Raw genomic sequence first — 19,906 nt, 5'->3', positions numbered from 1 at the left:
AAGATTTCGGTAAATTAGTTTTTATTAATTACACTGGATTTTAAAATGCGAACCAAAACTATATTGAAATTGAAATTGACTGTCAATATTGAATATTGTATTTGAATATGGTGCAAATACATGTTGTTTAGCAAACCAGCAAAGCTGTTTTTGGTCAATTGGTCGAGCTTCATAAACAACATTAATAGTAATTTCCCACATGTTTGTTCAGTATAGTAAAAAAAAATAGCTTCAGAAATAGCTTCCTGTGATTAGAAAAGATGAGAAAAGAAACATGTTGAGAATTATGTATCAGAGAGAACCTCAGCAGAGCTCCCATTGTTTAAAACAATCACTTGTGAGGCCTACATATAACATGTATGTAAATATAATGTTGATATCTAGCAGTAGCTACCACATTTAACTGAATTATTCTCTGGTAGTCCCTACATTTATGCTTTCTGTGATACGACACATGCACTTGGTTTGATTTTATTCGGTTGACAGTGTGTTTTATGACTGAATTGAAGCTGTTCCTTGACCTTATCTCACAAATGAAGAATAAGTCATAAAACAACAAATACGACAGTGATATTGATAGTCTAAAATGGGTTGTTCGCACGTTGCTCTTTATTGGTTTACACACGAGTACTTATTTGTAGTTAGTACCTGTGCTGATATTTTAGTTATTTCTGTGATTTCGGAAAGAAACCTTCATCTCCATCTGAGACAAACAATGCTGAAAACAACTCTACTATTTTATTTCACTCTCCTTGGGTCTTTCTCATTTCCCAGTTTCCTTGATTCCTCTCCTTGCCTCCTCGTCTGTGTCTTAGTCCTGCCCTCAGGAGACGTGAGCGGAGGAGGCAAGGAGGAGACTTGAGGAGAGAGGAGTCGAGGCAACATGCATTGAACAAATGAGACACCGTCGCCTTGGAGCCGTCATTTTAAAGCATCATCAATTAAATATTAGGTATCACAGCTGTTACACAGCCTAACGCAGTATGTAATGATGTCAGAGCAGCATAACAGCATTCATGACAACTTATATATTTACTAATAATTCAAATCACAAAGTAGCAAATATATATATTACTTATGTTTTCGTATTGGATGTAGGCTACTAATTAAACTGCTATAATCTTGACATCGTGACATCGGGAGATACTGGACTCGCTGGTTTGCGAACATGTAAGCAAGAAAGTTGTTGCAAGGTGTTTTGTATTTCACTTGTTTCACAACCCAACGTAAAATGACACATTTTTATTTGAACACTCGGGTTTTACGTTAAACAAACGAGGCGTAAGTGCTATTGTGACCGTTTACAGAGCCAGGCTTGCTGTTTCCAGGGTCTGTGCTAAGCTAGACTGCCGGCTTTGTATGTATGTGCAATGACAAATGCTAATAACGTGTGACAGTAGCACATTAATGACTCATTAATGTCAGTTACACAGCGATGTATTTTGATAACATTTTAGCCACCATAAGTGAACAGTCATACCAGAGAAGTATGGCTGCAGCAGCAAAACCATTGAGTGTATTGAATGGAAAAAAAGGCTGCGTATTGATTACAAATTGAACTTAGGCCAACACATGTCAGACATGAAATCACTTCTGTCCTCTGACACTGAAAACACAGTGGCTAAGTGGCTACAGGCTGGTAGGCTTTTCCTTTCCTTCAGACCAGCTGGCCGTGTGCAACACCCGACCTTTGGCTACACCTGCCAGACTGCTTTCCTTCAGTTGATAAACCTATCGTTTGGCTATCTTTCTCCTCATGTCAATCCCCCCACCGCTCCCTACCTTTCCAATTACCTTCCTCTCTTTCCCAACAGCTCCACTTCACTCTCTGCCAAGGATTGCCATCTCTTCGGTGTTGAGTTAATGTTTAATTTGCAACTAGAGATATAAAGGGGTTTTTTTCCCATTCTTATTACGGTAGTCTCATTACCTCAGTGGTTCTCGGTGGAGCACATCTGTGATTCTTCACTTGTACTTTACTGTTGTAGGTAGATTCAGTCTTTGTTCGTCTTGATCAGCTGTCCCTTCTGAGTTGCACTGTGGATAGTTTTCCTCCTCCTGGTGGCTTCTTGTCAGTTTTGCCAGGAGAATCATGGTCAGTTGGCTGAAGTGGCTGTGGTACCACAGAAACTACATCATCATCGTTGTCACTCCGCTCGCACTACTTCCCCTGCCACTCATCATCCCTACATCGGTGAGTGTGTGTGCATGGAGGTGACTTGACGAAATGAACTGGGTGTTTTTAATCTGTGTTTGTCTTGACTGAAAGAACATTACAGGTGTTACACAGTAACACCTGTAACAGTTGTGCTGGGTTTGACTGTTGAAAAGGCTGTTTGCTGCCTATCTGCGCCCCTTTTCTTTTACTTTTGTACTTCTTGAATGCACTGAACATCATGGAAAGAAATACTTATTGTGCTTGGCTAACATTGTCCATGTTATTAACACATGGAGACGATTGCAACAGATGTGCACATGTTGTTTCACATGCACATCAAATATTTGTCCTGAAGATTTAATATCCTTTGAGTAGCCTACAACCTGTTGATTAATCTGACCATTGCCTCCTAAATAGTTATTTTATATCGGTACGCATTTTTGAGGTTGTTTTATAGTTGCAACTAGTAATCTGTCTCTACAATTTCAGGACACACTACAGTGCATGTGTCAATCGCATATTAATACATTATGGATTTAAATAATGACTTAAAACCACAAATTAAAAGGAAATCAGACACTTTACTTCCCACTTTTAGAAATGAGTGACGTCCCACAGGATTCTCTGTATGTAAAGGAAAACATAAACCATCAACCTGATAATATTGATAACATAAATCCAGCTATAATGTACAATACATGAATGCAAGCAACTTGTTCTGTAGCTTGTGCTTGTCACTTCCTAACATTCCTAAAAGGATCCCTATCAACACAGTCATCTTATGAACCCGGTGACCCATGTAACCTCATCAGCATGTCGATTTGTCGTTATTTAATGACTTACTGGACGTAGATGTGGTGAGTGTGCAGTTAATTTTAAACCAATTTTTAACCACATTGGACAACAAAGAGTGTGTGTTTGATAGTTGGGTCAAACATCTGAATCTCTACTTTGAATATCATATATTGAATATAGCATATTTTAGATGTACAATGATATAATGCTGCACTAATGACGTGATGTTTGTCATTTCCCATGAAGACAATTTGGCCTGAACACTTCTTCTTCACTGCCAATTACATCCGACCCGAGTATGTGTGTGTGTGTGTGTGTGTGTTTACAGGAAGCCAAATGTGGTTTTGCTATCATCCTCATGGCTCTGTACTGGTGTACAGAGTGTATGCCTCTGGCTGTGACTGCCCTGCTGCCAGTCGTCCTCTTCCCCATGATGGGCATCATGAAGGCTGGAGACGTACAGTACTTATTTAGACCACAGTTTTGTGCTTCATTATGCGCCAGCTTATATGTTTTTTACCAACACCTGTAGGAATACTACAGCTTCTCAATAGAAGCTTCTCTGATATTTTGGTAGGTTTCTAAGCTTTTGTTCTTCTGTCGTCCTTGACAGCACTTGGAGCAAAGTTATATAACGTGAACAAACAATCATAAAAGGGATGAGACCAACTTGAGTTAAATGCAGCTGACTTGCAGCCATCCTCACTTTTTTCCTCCTCTTACCTCTTGATCAAGTGATTGTATTAAGCTACACATCTTTGAGATTTCACCTTACTACTACCTCATATTTGTCTTTCCTTGGCTTGCGAAAGGTCAAAGGTCAGAATCAGACGGAGCAGGAAATTAGCTTCGTATTAATTGATGAAACTGAAAATGTCGATCTGACCTTTCGTCTCATGACATACTGTATAGACAGTCAAATCTGCTGATCCAGTGTTTTACTTTTATTACTCATAAAACAAATTGAATGAAACATGAACAGGTCATTGCATTAGCTCAAAGACATGCAACGTTTGTTTTGCACGTGTTTGGATTTTTGATTCTTCTGCTGATGTCAGTGTCTGTGTGATGTGTTTCAGGTCAGTATCGAGTATCTGAAAGACTCGAACATGCTGTTCATTGGTGGCCTGTTGGTGGCCATCGCAGTGGAGCACTGGAGCCTTCATAAGCGCATCGCTCTCCGAGTTCTGCTGCTGCTTGGCGTTCGTCCGGCCCTGTAAGGAAACGTGATACGGCTCACCTGTGTACACTACAGCAGACAGCGAAAAAAAAGATGTGACCGGAGGGTCAACAGTGCCGCCACGGATCTTTTTAGTCTTGACTTGCTCATGTTTTCAGATGTCAGAAATGCTCAATTGATTACACAAATCCTCCATTCAGCAGTTCCTATGATATGATGTATCTCTCGGGATGATAGATGCACATGCACAAAAATAAATCAAAGACCTCAGCTTCATCCATTTGACAAGACGCACTCAATTACAGAAACACGCTGCAAAAACAAAACAACACCACAGATCTAATCACCACCAATACTGTTCTACTCGTGATCCCTGTCCTCGTATTTACTAACCGTCACCACCCTCTCACACAGGTTAATGTTGGGCTTCATGATCGTCTCATTCTTCCTGTCCATGTGGATCAGCAACTCGGCCACCACGGCCATGATGCTGCCCATAGCCCAGGCCGTGCTGCATCAGCTGAAGGCCACAGAGGCTCGGGCGGACGAGCGAGATTTCCAGGCTGCAGCAGAGGACAACCACGCGTTTGAGCTGGAGATCACACAAACTCAAGAGGAAAAGATGGAGGCGACACAGCCAGACACCCAGGTTCAGCTGGAGGACGGAGAGTGTAAGTAACAAAGTCTGCTATAGATGACAACAACCTTTCCGATGACTTTAACTTACTGAATGCCTTGGGCTCCAGATGAACATGAGTGTAGGCCAGAGTCACTGCAGGAGTCCAAGAGAAAAGCGCTGGAGCTGAAGTACCAGCTCCTGACCAAAGGGATGAGTCTGTGTGTGTGTTACTCTGCCAGTATCGGAGGCACGGCCACGCTCACGGGCACGACCCCGAACCTCATCCTGAAGGGTCAAATCGACGAGTAAGGCATTACCAAACACGGGAGAATATTACTCCAGCTGTTTGTGCTCTCCTCTCATCTCTCCGTCTTTCTCATCTTTTGTAAAGGCTCTTCCCCGAGAATGATGATGTCATCAACTTTGCCAGCTGGTTTGGCTTCGCTTTTCCCAACGCGGTGCTCATGCTGGTGTTGACCTTTCTCTGGCTTCAGTTTGTGTTCCTGGGCTTCAAGTAAGACAACTTCAGCCGAGTACAGTCAGTATGTTTAAATGGTTACTAAACCCCAAATTAAAAAATATGGTCCCACTTCCATCATGTGGTATTTATGTCTTAATAGTTCAAGCTTTGTAGAGTACCCTGAGTAATCAACGCATCGCACACAGTGAAATTACCTCCACTGCATTGAAGGTGCAAGTGCTTTTAAAACACTTTTTTTGCAATTTATTTCTCAAAATCATTGCTCTGGGTGAGCTGACCCTTTAGAAAGCTGAATTTATACCAGAAAGTAGCAAAAACATACCTTACAGTATTCTTCAACATTTTGGCGAAAATGGTTATTTTCTTTCTTGCGGAGCGTTAAATATCAGAAAGGAAGCTACACGCAGAAGCTAGCCGAGCTTAGTAAAAATAATGCAAACAGCCAGCCTGCTCTATCTGAAGATAACAAAATCCACCGACCAGTACCTGAGGCTCACTTAGTATTCAGTGTATCTTATTTGTACCAGACTATTTCTTGAGTGGGACCAGTAACTTTTCTGTCCAAACTTGGTATACCATATAACGGCACTACTATGAAAGAAATGCTGTAAATCCATGGTTTCCTCAACCTTTAAGTTTAGTCCATGCTAATAAATCCTCAAACGTTTCTTTGATTTCCAATCTGCGGCATATTTGAACTTTGTACTTTTCTCCTCAGCATGAAGAAGTCCTTTGGCTGCGGCATAAAAAGCGACAGAGATAAGGAGGCGTACGCGGTGATGAAGCAGGAGCACAATAAGCTGGAGCGCATGCCGTTTGCTGAGTGGGCAGTGCTCATCATCTTTGTCCTGCTGGTAGCCCTGTGGTTCACCAGGGAGCCGGGCTTCATAGACGGCTGGGCAACAGTGCTCTTCAATAAGGGGGGGCCGTGAGTCTTTCTTACGCTTTTCTTTCTGATATACATCATTCTTCTGTGCCGTACACCTCCATTACGGTCTGAAAACTATTGAAAACATATCAGTGAGACACACCGTTGCACTTGGTGACATGCTCCAGAATGGACATGGGCTCTGTAGTTTATCTTTACAATTTGCTGCTGCTGCAAATATTCACAAGAACAAATCTGTGGCTGAAAATAGTCCCCAACAAAATACGTGATTTATTCCTGTTTGAGTTGTGTGTACTAAAAACTACAATACCCAGCGGATTAATCAAGTGATTAACCCTTTTGTAAAGTGTTATGTCTTTAGTATAACACAAATGGGCTTGGGGCTGAGCACCACAGACAGGCTTGGGTGGTCATACAGTTTTGAGAGCTGGACTGTTACGCAATGTTGCTTTTGGTCTTTTGATTTGTTTGACAATTACAAACATGTAGAATATTTTCAGATTTATCCTTTAAACTTCTCTCTTTCACTTCCTTTTACTCTTGAAGCCTTGATCTCTTCAATACAAATGGCATTAAGATGTCAAACTAGCACATCATTTACACATAAATGCACCTCTGTTCATAGTTCCAGGGTTTTGCAACATGACAACAGTGAAACAGAGCCGGAAAAAATAGCAGCAACACATTCAAACTATCATTTTGTCCCTTAGGTTCGTGTCCGATGGAACCATCGCTATCTTAATGTCGATGCTGTTCTTCGTCATCCCCTCCCAGATGCCCAAGCGTGGAGGCTACGGCATCAATGCCGAAGGTGAAATGTTAAATCCACGAATCCCGAATAATACAATGCCTTCATGATGTTCGTGTGACCTCATTGTAACACTGGATGAAGATAACCAAGTGGATATGTCACCGCTCTTTACAACTAATTTACTTTTTCATGTTCGCACTTCATCTGGGTCTCACAGGTGAGATAGTGAACGCTCCCTCCACTCTGCTGACCTGGCAGGTGGTCCACGAGCGAATGCCCTGGAACATCATCCTGCTGCTGGGAGGAGGCTACGCTCTGGCTGCTGGCAGTGAGGTAAACACCCAGAGAGGTATAGTACGGATTATTTGATGTGGGGTTGTGTTAGCTCATCTGAAGTCAGTGCATTATCTACAGTAAATGGCGATAAGCATGCCCCTAGTTTGGAGAATCAGCCAGGAGTACCAGCACGGAAGCAAAGCAATGTACTGCTGTCAAAAAGAAAGGCCCACCGAACAAAAAAGTATATTTAGGTGTACGCTTTATCGAGAATAATTTCCCTGCTTTCCCTCGCTGTCAGTCAGCCCTTTCCGACGGGGAACTGAAACCGTTTTATCCATCTATGATCTCTTCAAAGCCAACCAGACTTCATTGACAAAAACAGCGATTTTACTTTACAGATCATGGAAGTTGCTCATCTACCGCTGCCTCGGTCGGTTAGTTTCATTGTGTGACTTTGGTGAATCTTAACAAACCTTTCAAAACAACAAAGACACACACCAAATCAAACAAACAGCTTCGGTTCCCTAGAGGTAATCGCTGTCTGATGGCAACGTAAAACAGTGAAAATATTCTAAATTTGGCGTACACTAAAACTGATTTATAGGCTTTCTTTTAGATGCCAACCACCATGTACTGTACTGACTCTGGATACGTACCTCAAACATTCCAACTATGCCTTTAAGAATTCATGTTCCCTTTTTATTGATTTTTGATTTGTTGACTAATCCACAACTGAATGCTAATTTCTATTCATTTATCTTGTCAAACCGGTTCTGTTTTCAAATGCGAGGGATTCCTGTGCCTCTGTGTTTCGCGTAATTTCTGCTCAAAACTTTTGTGAACAGAAGTCAGGTCTGTCCAAGTTGCTGGGAGATAGCTTGGCACCTCTGCAGCAAATCCCCCCCTACGCCATCTCCTTGCTGCTCTGCATGCTGGTGGCAACGTTCACCGAGTGCTCCAGCAACACAGCCACCACCACCTTGTTCCTGCCCATCCTGGCCTCAATGGTAAGCAGGTGTCCACGTGCACACACAGGTGTTAACCCACAGCTTCTCCGTGTATTTGACTGTGCTGTGTGTTTCTGATAGGCCATAGCTATTAAGCTACACCCGCTGTACGTGATGATTCCCTGCACCATCGCTGCCTCTCTGGCCTTCATGCTGCCTGTGGCCACACCACCCAACGCCATCGCCTTTTCTTTTGGAAAACTCAAAGTCATGGACATGGTGAGATTCATACTCACAATACACAATCTATGTTACAAGAATCATTCATGTGAGGGAGGTTTAGAGGATCTACCGTCAATTTAAAAAAGATTGGAGGTTTCAAAAAATGTTTTCAGTCTTTGATTTTAGTTCACGGTGTGTAACATCTCCCTTTGAGGAGACTTAATTCATTGCTTTTTAAGACTTTTAAAGACCTGTACATACCCTGTCTTTCGACCTCTACTCATACTGTATACTGATCAGAATGTCACTCTCGGTTCCTTCAGGTGAAAACCGGCTTCGTGTTGAACATCATTGGGATTTTGACCGTTAATTTAGGCATCAACACCTGGGGATACGCCATGTTTGACTTGGGCACCATACCTCATTGGGTCAACATTACAAACAGCGGACCTTGAGTCGGGGAGGACGGAGAGAGAGACATGGAGAACAAATGACACAGAATTGTTCTTTAAACCCCTTGAAAACTTCAAACCTTAAGTGACTCTCTATAAAACAGTCCTAAGATATTCATGACTAAATAAGCAATTGTAAAGAAGGGGAGTAAGTTAAAGGTTGGCTACAGTAAATGTAAAGGAAATAAAGTTTAAAGACCATTTAGATCAAGTTTCCATTGGCAGTGGTGCACCACATGCTCTCATACAAACCTGTACGTATATAAAACGAGACCTTGGTAAAGAAATAACTGTGATAAGCTTGAAGCGATATCAGATATCAGCTCTATAAGTAGACGGACTCTCCCCTGTATGTCTTTCGTACTTCCTCGTGTCATTGCAGTGACAGAACAAAACAAAAATCGTTCATTAGTGTTCATTAGAAAAAAACTGAGGTCACTTCCTCGTACACACTTTCCTGAATCTTTTTTGATCTATTTATCACTCACAGATGCACACTGTGTGTGAGTGGTCATTTAAATGGTGATTATTCTGAGTGGTGTTGTGTTTACAAACAATGTGGAAATGAGCTGAAACTGAAATAATTGCAAGAGTTTATTTAATTTATTACTGTGGTCTTTTGTTGTTGAATACGTTGTTTTATTGTTGCACATTTTATTTTTGATCAGTATATTGGTCGCACTGTTTTATGAACAAGTATTTACTTTACCTTTCTTAACTTTTTGTGATTATTTGTTTTCCTTCAGGGGACGTTATAATCTCAATTTCTAAATACGTTGCCTAGATTAATCCGGCTGAAAGCTATTAAAGGAATAGTTTGACGTTTTGGGAACTACGCATATTTGTTTCCCTGCAGAGAGAAGACCGACGTCACTCTCACAATTGTACGGTAAATGTAAAACAGCTGGTTCTCTTAGATTAGCATAACGACTGGAAACCAGGGGAACAAGCCAGCTGAGCTTTGTCCTGTGGTAAAACAAAAAAAGCCTTTAAAACTCATTAATTGATGTTCTTTGTTTAATGGGTACAAAAACCCAAGTGTAAAAATGTTATCCACCAAAATATTTCTTGTCTGATCAAACAAACAAGATATAATGTCTTGATTGTGAGCATTTGAGGTGCTGGGAGGCTCATTTTAACCATCTTCATGGTTAACTATCCCCTCACTCCAGCTTCACACTGAAGGGACAAACATGAGAGTGGAATCAATCTTCTTATCTCGGTAAGAAAGTGTATTTCCCAAAATGTTGAACCATTCCTTGAATAAATTCCAGTTATAAGGGCCACATGTCCTCAAAGTGCATGAGATGCTCAAAAAACATCGTTAGCATCGCGGAAGTTAAAACATAGAAAGTGCACAAATCAGAAGCAGGAAGGTGTTACTCACATCAGGTAGCGTAAGTACAGATGAAAAGGCTGGTTGAAGGATAACTTTGAGATAAGAAACTGCCAACAGGACATGGTTGTAGTGGAGGTCAGTATCTACTAATGTTATTACAGGTCAAAGTAATACATGTACAATTTGAATTTAGAAGAGAGGTAACAACCCAGCAGTGTTATACTTCCACATTTATGTACCAGAGCCGTTTACGTTCTAAAAATATCATGGAAACAAAGTGTGAAATATCTTTCATTCACTCACAATATTAACAGTCAAGACACTGTGATATTTCAAAAAAGTCCGGTAAATCTTTATTTGTTTTTTTTGTTCAGTCATACCGACATTTGAATGGTCAAGAAATCGTCATCTGTTCAAAATAATTTGTACACGAGGAACAATCAGTCAAAAATAAATCTGCTCTACTTACATTTTTTGACATAACACTCATTCAAGTCAGTTTCATCAACACACCGAGTTCAATTTGAGCTCTTCTTGTCTGTATTTTTTATTATTTTTTTTTAAACTTGTGCAGACTAAAACAAAGTCCCAAAGACAATCTGAATCCATTTCCACCCTTTTCTCGTGTTGATCTGAACACACAACGGGTGCATTGATGTGAGTTCCTCTAAACTGGCTGCACTTCCTTACATACCTGACTCAGTGTTTGCAAATGCAGGTTGGATTTTACTGCAGAATCACGAAAAAACACAGCAACCAAAATCTACTTTGGAGAAATTCAAATCAAAGAGTAGATGCAGACATGCTGAAACACTTTTTGAGTCAGGTTGTGTCTCTGCACAGTCAGGGAGAACGTCAAGTGAGCGTACCACAACTCCGAGGCGTCCCAAGACACTGATTCTCTGTGTGATAGATTCCCTCAAATAACAAGAGATCAACACACTCGGGTCCTAACTTACTGGAATGTGTCTGAAAATAACCAGACAGAAATGTATGAGAGGCAGAAACTAGAGAAACAACAAATGGACTTAAGAGACATGAGATTTAGAAACAGACATTAGAACGCACACAAACCAAAAAATATATTTCAGTGTGATTTCTGCTACATTCCCTCTATCTCTTTCCTTTGTGCAACACAAATCTGAAACAAATCAACATTTAAAAATGCTAATTTTCTTGTCTTCTTCTCCTATGAAGTGTTTACAAACAGCAAAAATGTCAACTCGGATAGGCAACCCAACAAAAGTTTCAACAACTTCTTTCTGACCTAAACAAAGCAACATGAGGCTGGAAGTACAACTAGTACACACATGACAAAGTACATTTATGGGCATTTCAGATGAGCTCATCTTCACAAGTTCCCCCTTTGTTGGCTCTGTCGACATGTTGTGCTTTGAGCAAAGACGATGAACACATACGGCCTACGGGCAACACACGGCACACAACTCGAGAAATAAACAAGGAACAAAGAAAACGGGTCTGATGAACTAACAGGTTTCCAAAATCTATTTTACCTTTAGAAACCAAACGACCACGTTATTGACATTTAAGTTAATATATTCGTACCAGTCCATTAGTCATGCGTCACACTGACAGACACAGACATTCATACAAAGTACACAAACACACTCCAAAAAGCTCACTCACGGAAACTGAGACGAAGAACTGAAGTCCATAAAACACTCGCGTTTAGATGCAATATGTGTTCCTAAACCCTAACATACAGCAATGGCAACTATTACGGAGGTTTTAACTTTTTCCACTTCACACGACGTGGCTAGAGAGCGAAAAAACATCTGATATTTCCTAAAAAGTTGCTTACTTGCTGGTTTATCATGTTACAAAAACACTTTGTTACAGCGACCGCACGCCGTGCTGTGAACTGTGTTTGCAGCTTTCAGGTTTTGCCAAACTTATACATGCTAACACACACACACACACACACACACACACACACACACGCAAACATACAAACAGTTTGCAACTGACACGTCTGTGTGGCCATTTTCTGGATGGCGTTCTCTCAGCGGGAGGAAGAGATAGAGAAAGAGAGAGATAAAGAGAGAGAGACTCCTGGATTGACAGGATGTTAGTCCCACCAGTGTACTCTGATCGCCCCCCAGGTCAGTCCGTACATCCACCTGTCTCTCGTGTCCGCGTCTCGTCTCTACGTCCCGCCGTTGTACGAATAGTCCGCCTTGTTGTGCATCACCAGCTTATTGTCCACAAAGTAGAAGCTGTCAGACTGCGTCTCATACGGGTGCAGGACCATCTCTCTGACTGAGGGCAGACACAAAAACATCACTGCTGTTAGAGCACTGGTTCACAACCAAAGGGTCCAAGATACATTTGAAGGGGTCCTAAGATGAGTATCGTGATAACAAACAATGAATACACTTTTTTCATGTTTTTTTTACAGCTATGCTAGCAGCACGGCTCTATAGGGATGGCAATGCCGGTCTGTCGGTCCACCACTTTGGTCCAGACTGAAATATCTTGACAACCGTTCATTGGACTGCCATGGAATTTGGTAAAGACATTCATGATCCCCAGACGATGAATCTTACTGATCTTGGTGATCCACTGAACTGCTATTGAACGCCAAAGAAAGAACACTTATCAACAACTGTTTTGTTAATTGAGAATACATTATAAAGCATTGACTTACTGATGTCTTCAGACAGAGGTGGAAATTCGTAGATATGTTCACAGGTGTTTTTGCTGCTGGGCATGCAGAAGCCAAACTCAAAGTCAAAACTCTTGAGCAACTTCTCTCTAAAATAATGTCTCTCAATCATCCTGAAGTTTTCTATCGGCATGTCTCCGACCGTGAACTCAACGCTGCAGGGACGAAGACAGACAGACAGAAGCAGGTGAGCGGGGCAGGGAAATTACAGACAAACAAAGGAAGACACAGAGGACACATCCTTATCAGTAAAGATTCACACGTTCTCACTTACGTGGCTCCAACTTGCCGCAGTCGGAGAAAAGCGGGGGTGAACTGGTAACGGACAAATCGGCCGGCGTTTGGGTCAACATCCCCCTTCTCCCCTGCTTTGTCTAAGTTGAGGATCAGTTTGCGCGGAACAGAAACAGAATTAAAGTAAATCTTTTGAGTTACGGACATTTTCTTGACTTGTCTTTGTTTGGCTGTTACAAAACACACAGTATTAAACAACCCAGAAAAGTAGAATAAGTGCCAGGTTTACATTCCAGTTCATGTCTGCTGTCAAAAACGATGCATTTTGTTTGGTAGAATAAGCACCAATGTGTTGGTGGGAAGTGAATGGATTTGTTTACTTGATAAGAGCTTTATAACGTTGATTTACTGCAAGTATTTTCATGTTAATTGTAGGTTAAGTGAAAGAAATCCATCAGTGACTCGCCTGTGGATGGAGGTTTGGTGATTTCAAACAGCACCGTAGCGGACTCCATGTCTCTGATCCTGAACCTGGTGAAGTCAATGCTGTAAATGTTCTCGTCCGGGCTGCAAAGATAATCTAAAAAAGGCAGGGAAAAATAGAGAATTACAGATTAAACACCAATACAAAGGATGCACTTTTTTACTTTCTGATCAATACTTTTTGAGAGTGAAATGTGTTCAGAGCAGAGAGGGTGAAAAAGTCACGGTTGGATCGGTCTTTGATCAGATATTTTAAGATGTCATTGAAGAAATATTTCATTTCGGCAATGTGTTAGAGGAGCCATTTCCTCACAAATGGGACAATAGAGGCACAAACAGACACACACACACACCCCCAGTAAGAAAGAGACACAAGTTATTTTCATTCCTCTCATCCTCCCTGCCCTCACCGGGCAGTGTCACTGCGTATTAGCGTTCCCCAGCAGAGCAGACACTTCCTGCCTGATCCGATGGCACCGCAGGCCGGCATGTGTGACTTCAACATCTCTCCATCATCTCCACTGCCTCACTACGGCAATCATGAAGCTCACATGGATGAAAAATAAATGACAAATACATTTGGGATAACGTTGCTTCAGAGAGGGGAGCGCTCCAGGTCTGAGCCAGTGAATGTGTGATTACGAGTTCATAAATCTGCAGTTGTCGGCTGACCACGTGTCTGCTCAAAGACAAAGAGGAACAACAGTGGAGACATGGCCGTCTATCAGTACACGAGGGATCATTTAATCACCAATGATGGGAGCTCTGACTGTCCAATCAACCCACCAGCTGTTCTCTGTGACGCATCGACAGCTTCCCACTAAAAAAAAAGACAATGTGATGTGTCCAGATGTTAACATCAGCTCCCAACTCTGCATCTCATGATAGTTTGTTTTTCATATTTTTGATTAAGGAAGAAAGTCTTTTTCATCACTTACTCACATTGTTACCAAGCTGGAGCCTTTTTGCTTGAATGCTGTTTATTTCTACATTAATTGCCCCTGAAAGATTGTTTACAATGCTCCCTGCATGCTATTTCTCATGTTTATCTGTTCATGCCGGAGCAGAGAAACGTAACCCGAAGTCACAGCGTGTTGTCGACTCCGTTTAAAGAGTGTTGCCTCCTGACAGAGCTGATCTGATTCGTTGTGACGCTCGGATGCCTTTGCTCCTCTGTCAGTCTGAATGCTGAGGTCGGCTCTTCTGAGCGCATCAGCTGAACACGCCGCCGTACAACACCTGAAGATCCACACAGTCTCTACACACACACACACACACACACACATGAGACCGACAAACAAACAGCAGCCACATCATTCTAAATAATAGCATTCATCATCTATGGCTGCAAGGAGCTGGGCCTTGATAACAGTAGTGTGTGTACTCGTGAAGGTTATACAACACTGTAGCCTCACACAGCTAGTAGCGTCCTCGTTCTTTTGCTAACCAAGTGCTAACAGTTAACGTTCAGTCTCATAATTACAGTACAGACAAGAAGTTTGAACGAGAGAGTTTGCTGTTCGTTTGTGTGTGTGTGCTCTCGCTTCGTCTAAAAAAGTTGTTTGTAGTAAAATCACACAGTCTGTTACCTTAGGATAAACACACACACACACACCCACACACACACACACACACACACACACACACCTGAGGATAACTTGCTGCTAGGAGCTAATGAAGCCGTGATCAGACCCCTGTTCATCACCGTCAGCTCTCCTTCGGGGTGCTGTGATAGTAAACACACCGAGACAGAACCCGTCCCTGTGTGTGTGTGTGTGTGTGTTTGTCTTTATAGGACTTGTCCAACCAAAAGACAACCTTTGTGAATTCAAACTGTTCAGCGATGTGAAGTTGAATGAGGAAACACACGAAGATAAGTGTTGCAGTAACTCTGCAGCGCTGCTGGAAAACAGGAAGCTCGTCTCAACCACTTCTTCAAACTTCAACATCAGCAGTTATTTTTTTCAACAGATGTCATGTGTCCTCATCACAAGACAAATGTATCGACCTCCAAATCCAACATTTTACAGCCTTCACTTATAATTACATCTTATATGAGCACGTCATGTCGGATGGGTATCGTAAAATGTTTTCTGGTGATTTATTTTGGTTTCCAGCACAATGATATGTCTCTTTGGGACTTTTATAGTTTTTTTAACAAATGGTTTGAAGTGCGGTAATAAAAAAAGTAAAGATTTCTGACAAAGTAGCTGCTCAACGAGTGTTTGCTGCAGTGTTAAGCTGCATTATTGTTGTCGCAAACAGCAACCGACCAACCAGCACAGAAATCTTAAGGTTCATACCGTAAACAAAATATATTTATGACAAAGACAATGTTTGTTTTCTGTCATCTCTCGGTTGAGCACAGCAGACGTGGAAGTAATCAACAGTTTACTGGCTAAACTGAGTCGGTCAGGTCCACAGTTCAACACACACTGAACCACATGGCCTAGATTCAGCCAAAATAAACAGTTGTGAGCTTGTTTTAGCTGTTCACAGATAACGCTGGGACAGGAGAGATCTTAGGAACCTTCCAGCGGGAGGGTTTAAGATAAACAACATGAAATTGGGCAAAAACTGAGAATGATCGATCTTAAAATGGTGAAGTGCATTTAAAATATTTTGTGAGCATGTTAGCATGCAGACATTAGCCTTTTTAAGCACCGCTGTGCCTAAGTGCAGCCTCTCAGAGGCTTGTTGTGAATGAAACTTGATACGGAGCGGAACAAGTATCGATCGTCAAATGCTCAAAATAAAATCTCGAGAACCGGTGGCATGAATCAGGTTTAAAGGAGCAATTTGCAACAAGTTTGATAATGTTTTTTGATGAAAGATTCATTATATTGCGAACCCAAAATAGGAAAAATTGACAAAAGTTTTCTGATTCCAGATTTTGATATGTGGAAAGTTGATGGTTTAAAAAAAAAAAAAAACATGGATCATTGACATTGAATACATTTGGATATTTTGGTCGAACAACACATTGACGAAACAATTTCTAAATATGAATTATTGCAAAGTTATTGTTAGTTCCAGCCCTCATTTTGTATATAATATATCGAGCTTTTTCTTAAACATTCATTCAATTTACATTATACCTCAAAACCCACCTTTTAGGCTGGCGTTTGAGTAAAAAGTAAACCCATGTCCTAGACCTGCTCTTAAAATATGTTTTACATTTTTATTTTATTTTCTCTTATTTTTTATTTTATTTTTCTCTGTGTATATAATTGATTGACCCTAGGGTCACATTGTGTTTTTATGCTTTTAAATGTCTGCTCTGTTAAGCACTTTGTGATATTATGTCTGTGAAAAGCGCTCTATAAATAAAATTCATTCATTCATTCATTCATAAATCAGCGAAAAGCTGCAATTCCTCATATTTTGGAATCTCAGCAGTTTGCTTTGATTACCAGATGGATGGAGCAGAAAATGATTCGTGGCAACTTCACGCTATTTGAAAGTCTTTTTTGTGAGAATGTATCCGACACAAAGGGAAGTTCCCTCTCCCGTGAGACATCTGTGCGCCAAACAGCTTCAATCAACAATGTTTCTGACTCACAACTGTTGTCAAGTATAACTGAGCTGTGTGGAGTTTTGTCAGTGTATCATGCCACTTCAGGAGGGAATCAATTTCAGCCACTTGAGAATGTGCAGCAGCAGGAAATAACTGAGACAGACGAGTCACAAAACAACAGAAGGGCAGCAGTGGCTTTCTTCAGGCGGTTTCCTGCGTTGCACAAGCAAGCGTGAGCGTGTGCGTGTGTGCACATATGTCAGTTTTGTCTGTGTAATCCATCAAGTGACAGCACAACTATAAGTGAAACGGCGAAGCAGAGGAGAGGAAAGAAGAGGAGGAGAGTAGGAGGAGGAAATGTGTAGGAGAACAGAGCTGCACGCTCCAATGGCTGTAACCACGGGGAGATGCTTCATGTTGCCGTAGTGATTCAAGCGTGTGTTCACGTTGCTGTGGTGATTCACACATGCCTCCTATTGCGTCCGGCGATGACGCTGCGAGATAGAAAAGTGAGAGTTCCCAAGACCATAATACGTTTGGCGTGGGAGACAGAATCATTACGACGTTGCCGTCGCTGTGCAGCTGGACAACGATCCCACACACAGACTCACTCACGGAAATCACCAACGACAGACACTCATGTGTGCAACATACGTAAAAAAAGACATTTAAAGAAACTTGACGGTGGCTGTCAAGGAACGAGCTGAGTGAAAGGATGTTCCCGGAGCGTTTCCTCTGCTCAGTAAACTGTGATTACGTTGGCGTGGACGAGCAAGGTCTCATTCCTCATTACAGCATAAACTTCCTGTATTAGCATGAGCTTCACGAAAAGGTAATGCGAATAAGAAAAAGGATAAAATGATGACAAACATGATTTGAGGAAGTTATCTTCACTGTAGAAATAGTTGATGGAGAGACGAGCAGTAGTTGGACGGCTTATCTCACTGTCACATGTGGAAAGCTACGGGACCATCAGTACAAAATGTGATTGTGTGCTGGTGAGTTTAAATGCCTTTTAAAATAGAAGAAAATCCAACAGAGTGTTTGCATGTTATCACACTCAGTCTGCACCGTAATGGCCAATGTAACGTGCTGTGTAAGGTATTATACCGGTCTTTAAATAGTCAAATGCCCTGCTGGCCACCTATTAGCGAACTACTGGTTTGAGACCTGAGTTGGTGATAAATGTAGCTGTTCTTTTGCACATAAGAGCTCCTTAGCTGCTGTCGCTCCGTGTTTTCTCTATAAGAGGCTTGTTTGAGATTTAGAGGTGTGACGTAAAAAAGAAAAATGCATTCAGCTTTATAATTTTAACATGATGAATATGTCATTAAAATGAGCCATTTAAAGTTCAACATGGTATTCAAAATGTGTGAAGAGGCAGAAAATGCCAAGAAAATAAATATAAAATGAAGGTTTGTTTATCATAGAATGAGATGCTCTACTTGTGTATAGAGACTATTCACTGAGCCTAAACTTTACTCTGATAGTATACTTTTCTGATGTTACAACACACTGTAATATGCAATCACAGGCAGATAACAGGGTCAGTTTGTCTGATAACAAACACTTAAGTGCTGATAATAACAATACTTTTGTACTTTAACTTGGCTTTTGAGTGCAAGACATTTACTGTGTTTTGACATTGTGGTATGACTTGTATGTATAAGTATTGCTATTTATATTGAAGTAAAAGCTTAATTTACTCCTGATACAATACCATAAAACCTTTTTGATGAAGTTTATTTTAAATCCCAAGCAACCTGACTGCAGAATTAAACTGTAAACTTTCAACACTAACTCCCCAGAGTTGGAAAAGGTTTTTTTAGATATCTCTATTCTACATATTTGTTAAAACAAAAATGAATTTGTCGATTACAAACACACACGGACATGACACATGGGTGTTTAATTCTCTGCTCGGGTGAAAACTTCTGCACTGAACTAAATGTGAACTGATGCAAAGGAAGCATACATGCTGCTTTGAAGGATGCCTCCTCAGTCCCCCCCCCCATTCTCATTCTGCATCCTAGTCGGATAAAATCACCCTGTTTAAGAGGAACAAATGTAAGTCATGCATGTTTGCAGCAAATTAACTAACATCTGCATTTGAGGAGTATTTCACCGCTCCATCACACTTACTCGAACTGCACATGGTGTTTTTTAAAGCACCCACTCACTCACCGTGTGCTGAACTTAACCTCCAACAACGCTGGCAGGTCACAGGGCAGCCGAGATGCCAGCAGAGGAGGTTAACGTTCACCACAGACAGGGCTCCAGTGATGCATTGCCATGTGCTGGAATAGGGCCTAAATAGATTACATAAATAAGGGGACACGGCAATGACGTGATACGTGACTCATGCAGGAGCTGGAACATTTCAACACCTTTGTCCTTGTGCGTGTCACTCAATAACCGACAGTGAACTTACTCTCTGTGATCTTCTGCAAGCCCAGAACATCCTCCGGGGTGACCACCGTGCTGCCGAGCAGGTCCTCCTCCGTGGTCACCGGGACCCCGACGTCGGTCGAGTTGCAGCCCGTCTTCACTTTCATCGCCGCCGTTTGCTTCGGGCTGCTGCTGTCTGTGCCTCCGGTGTCTCTGGCCGGATTATTACCGGCAGGCTTCTTTACGGTTGATGGGTCCTGGCTGCTGCCTCTGCTGGTACAATAATAGCTCATTCTCCGCTCCTCCTCCCTCCTTCTCCTAACCCAGGGCTTCCACGATACAAAACAGTTGCCTCCCTCTCCCGCCTCCCTCCTTCACCGAATGATGCACAGTCGCTGTATGTTATCCGGTGCTTAATTAAAATCCGCTTGGTCTTTATGAGCCTGCAGTCTGTCATGCAAGCGGCCGCGGCTCTCGTTGGCTGTG

At 41.7% G+C, this 19,906-nt stretch overlaps 2 protein-coding genes across 2 annotated transcripts; one reads left to right on the top strand and one right to left on the bottom strand.

Annotated features, from left to right (window-relative positions):
• Positions 1-2,092: 2,092 nt before the first annotated feature.
• Positions 2,093-8,776, top strand: LOC306787717 (solute carrier family 13 member 2-like; the record flags this gene model as incomplete). Its single annotated transcript, XM_079282960.1, has 12 exons — positions 2,093-2,194; positions 3,282-3,410; positions 4,033-4,169; positions 4,548-4,804; positions 4,880-5,057; positions 5,144-5,266; positions 5,952-6,161; positions 6,833-6,933; positions 7,091-7,206; positions 7,998-8,159; positions 8,241-8,378; positions 8,645-8,776. 12 exons carry the CDS (start codon positions 2,093-2,095, stop codon positions 8,774-8,776), a joined length of 1,785 nt encoding a protein of 594 aa, XP_079139086.1.
• A 3,165-nt stretch (positions 8,777-11,941) lies between these two features.
• unc119a2 (unc-119 lipid binding chaperone a2) lies at positions 11,942-19,713 on the bottom strand (the record flags this gene model as incomplete). The annotated part of the gene is made up of 5 exons (XM_079282816.1): positions 11,942-12,392; positions 12,781-12,953; positions 13,073-13,172; positions 13,499-13,612; positions 19,464-19,713. The coding sequence occupies 5 exons, from the start codon at positions 19,711-19,713 to the stop codon at positions 12,280-12,282; spliced, it is 750 nt and encodes a 249-aa protein (XP_079138942.1). The 3' UTR covers positions 11,942-12,279.
• Positions 19,714-19,906: the final 193 nt, after the last annotated feature.

This window comes from Melanostigma gelatinosum, assembly GCF_949748355.1.
Source record: "Melanostigma gelatinosum genome assembly, chromosome: 14".
Classification (NCBI taxonomy): domain Eukaryota; kingdom Metazoa; phylum Chordata; class Actinopteri; order Perciformes; family Zoarcidae; genus Melanostigma; species Melanostigma gelatinosum.
This window is presented reverse-complemented; position numbering and strand designations above follow the sequence as displayed.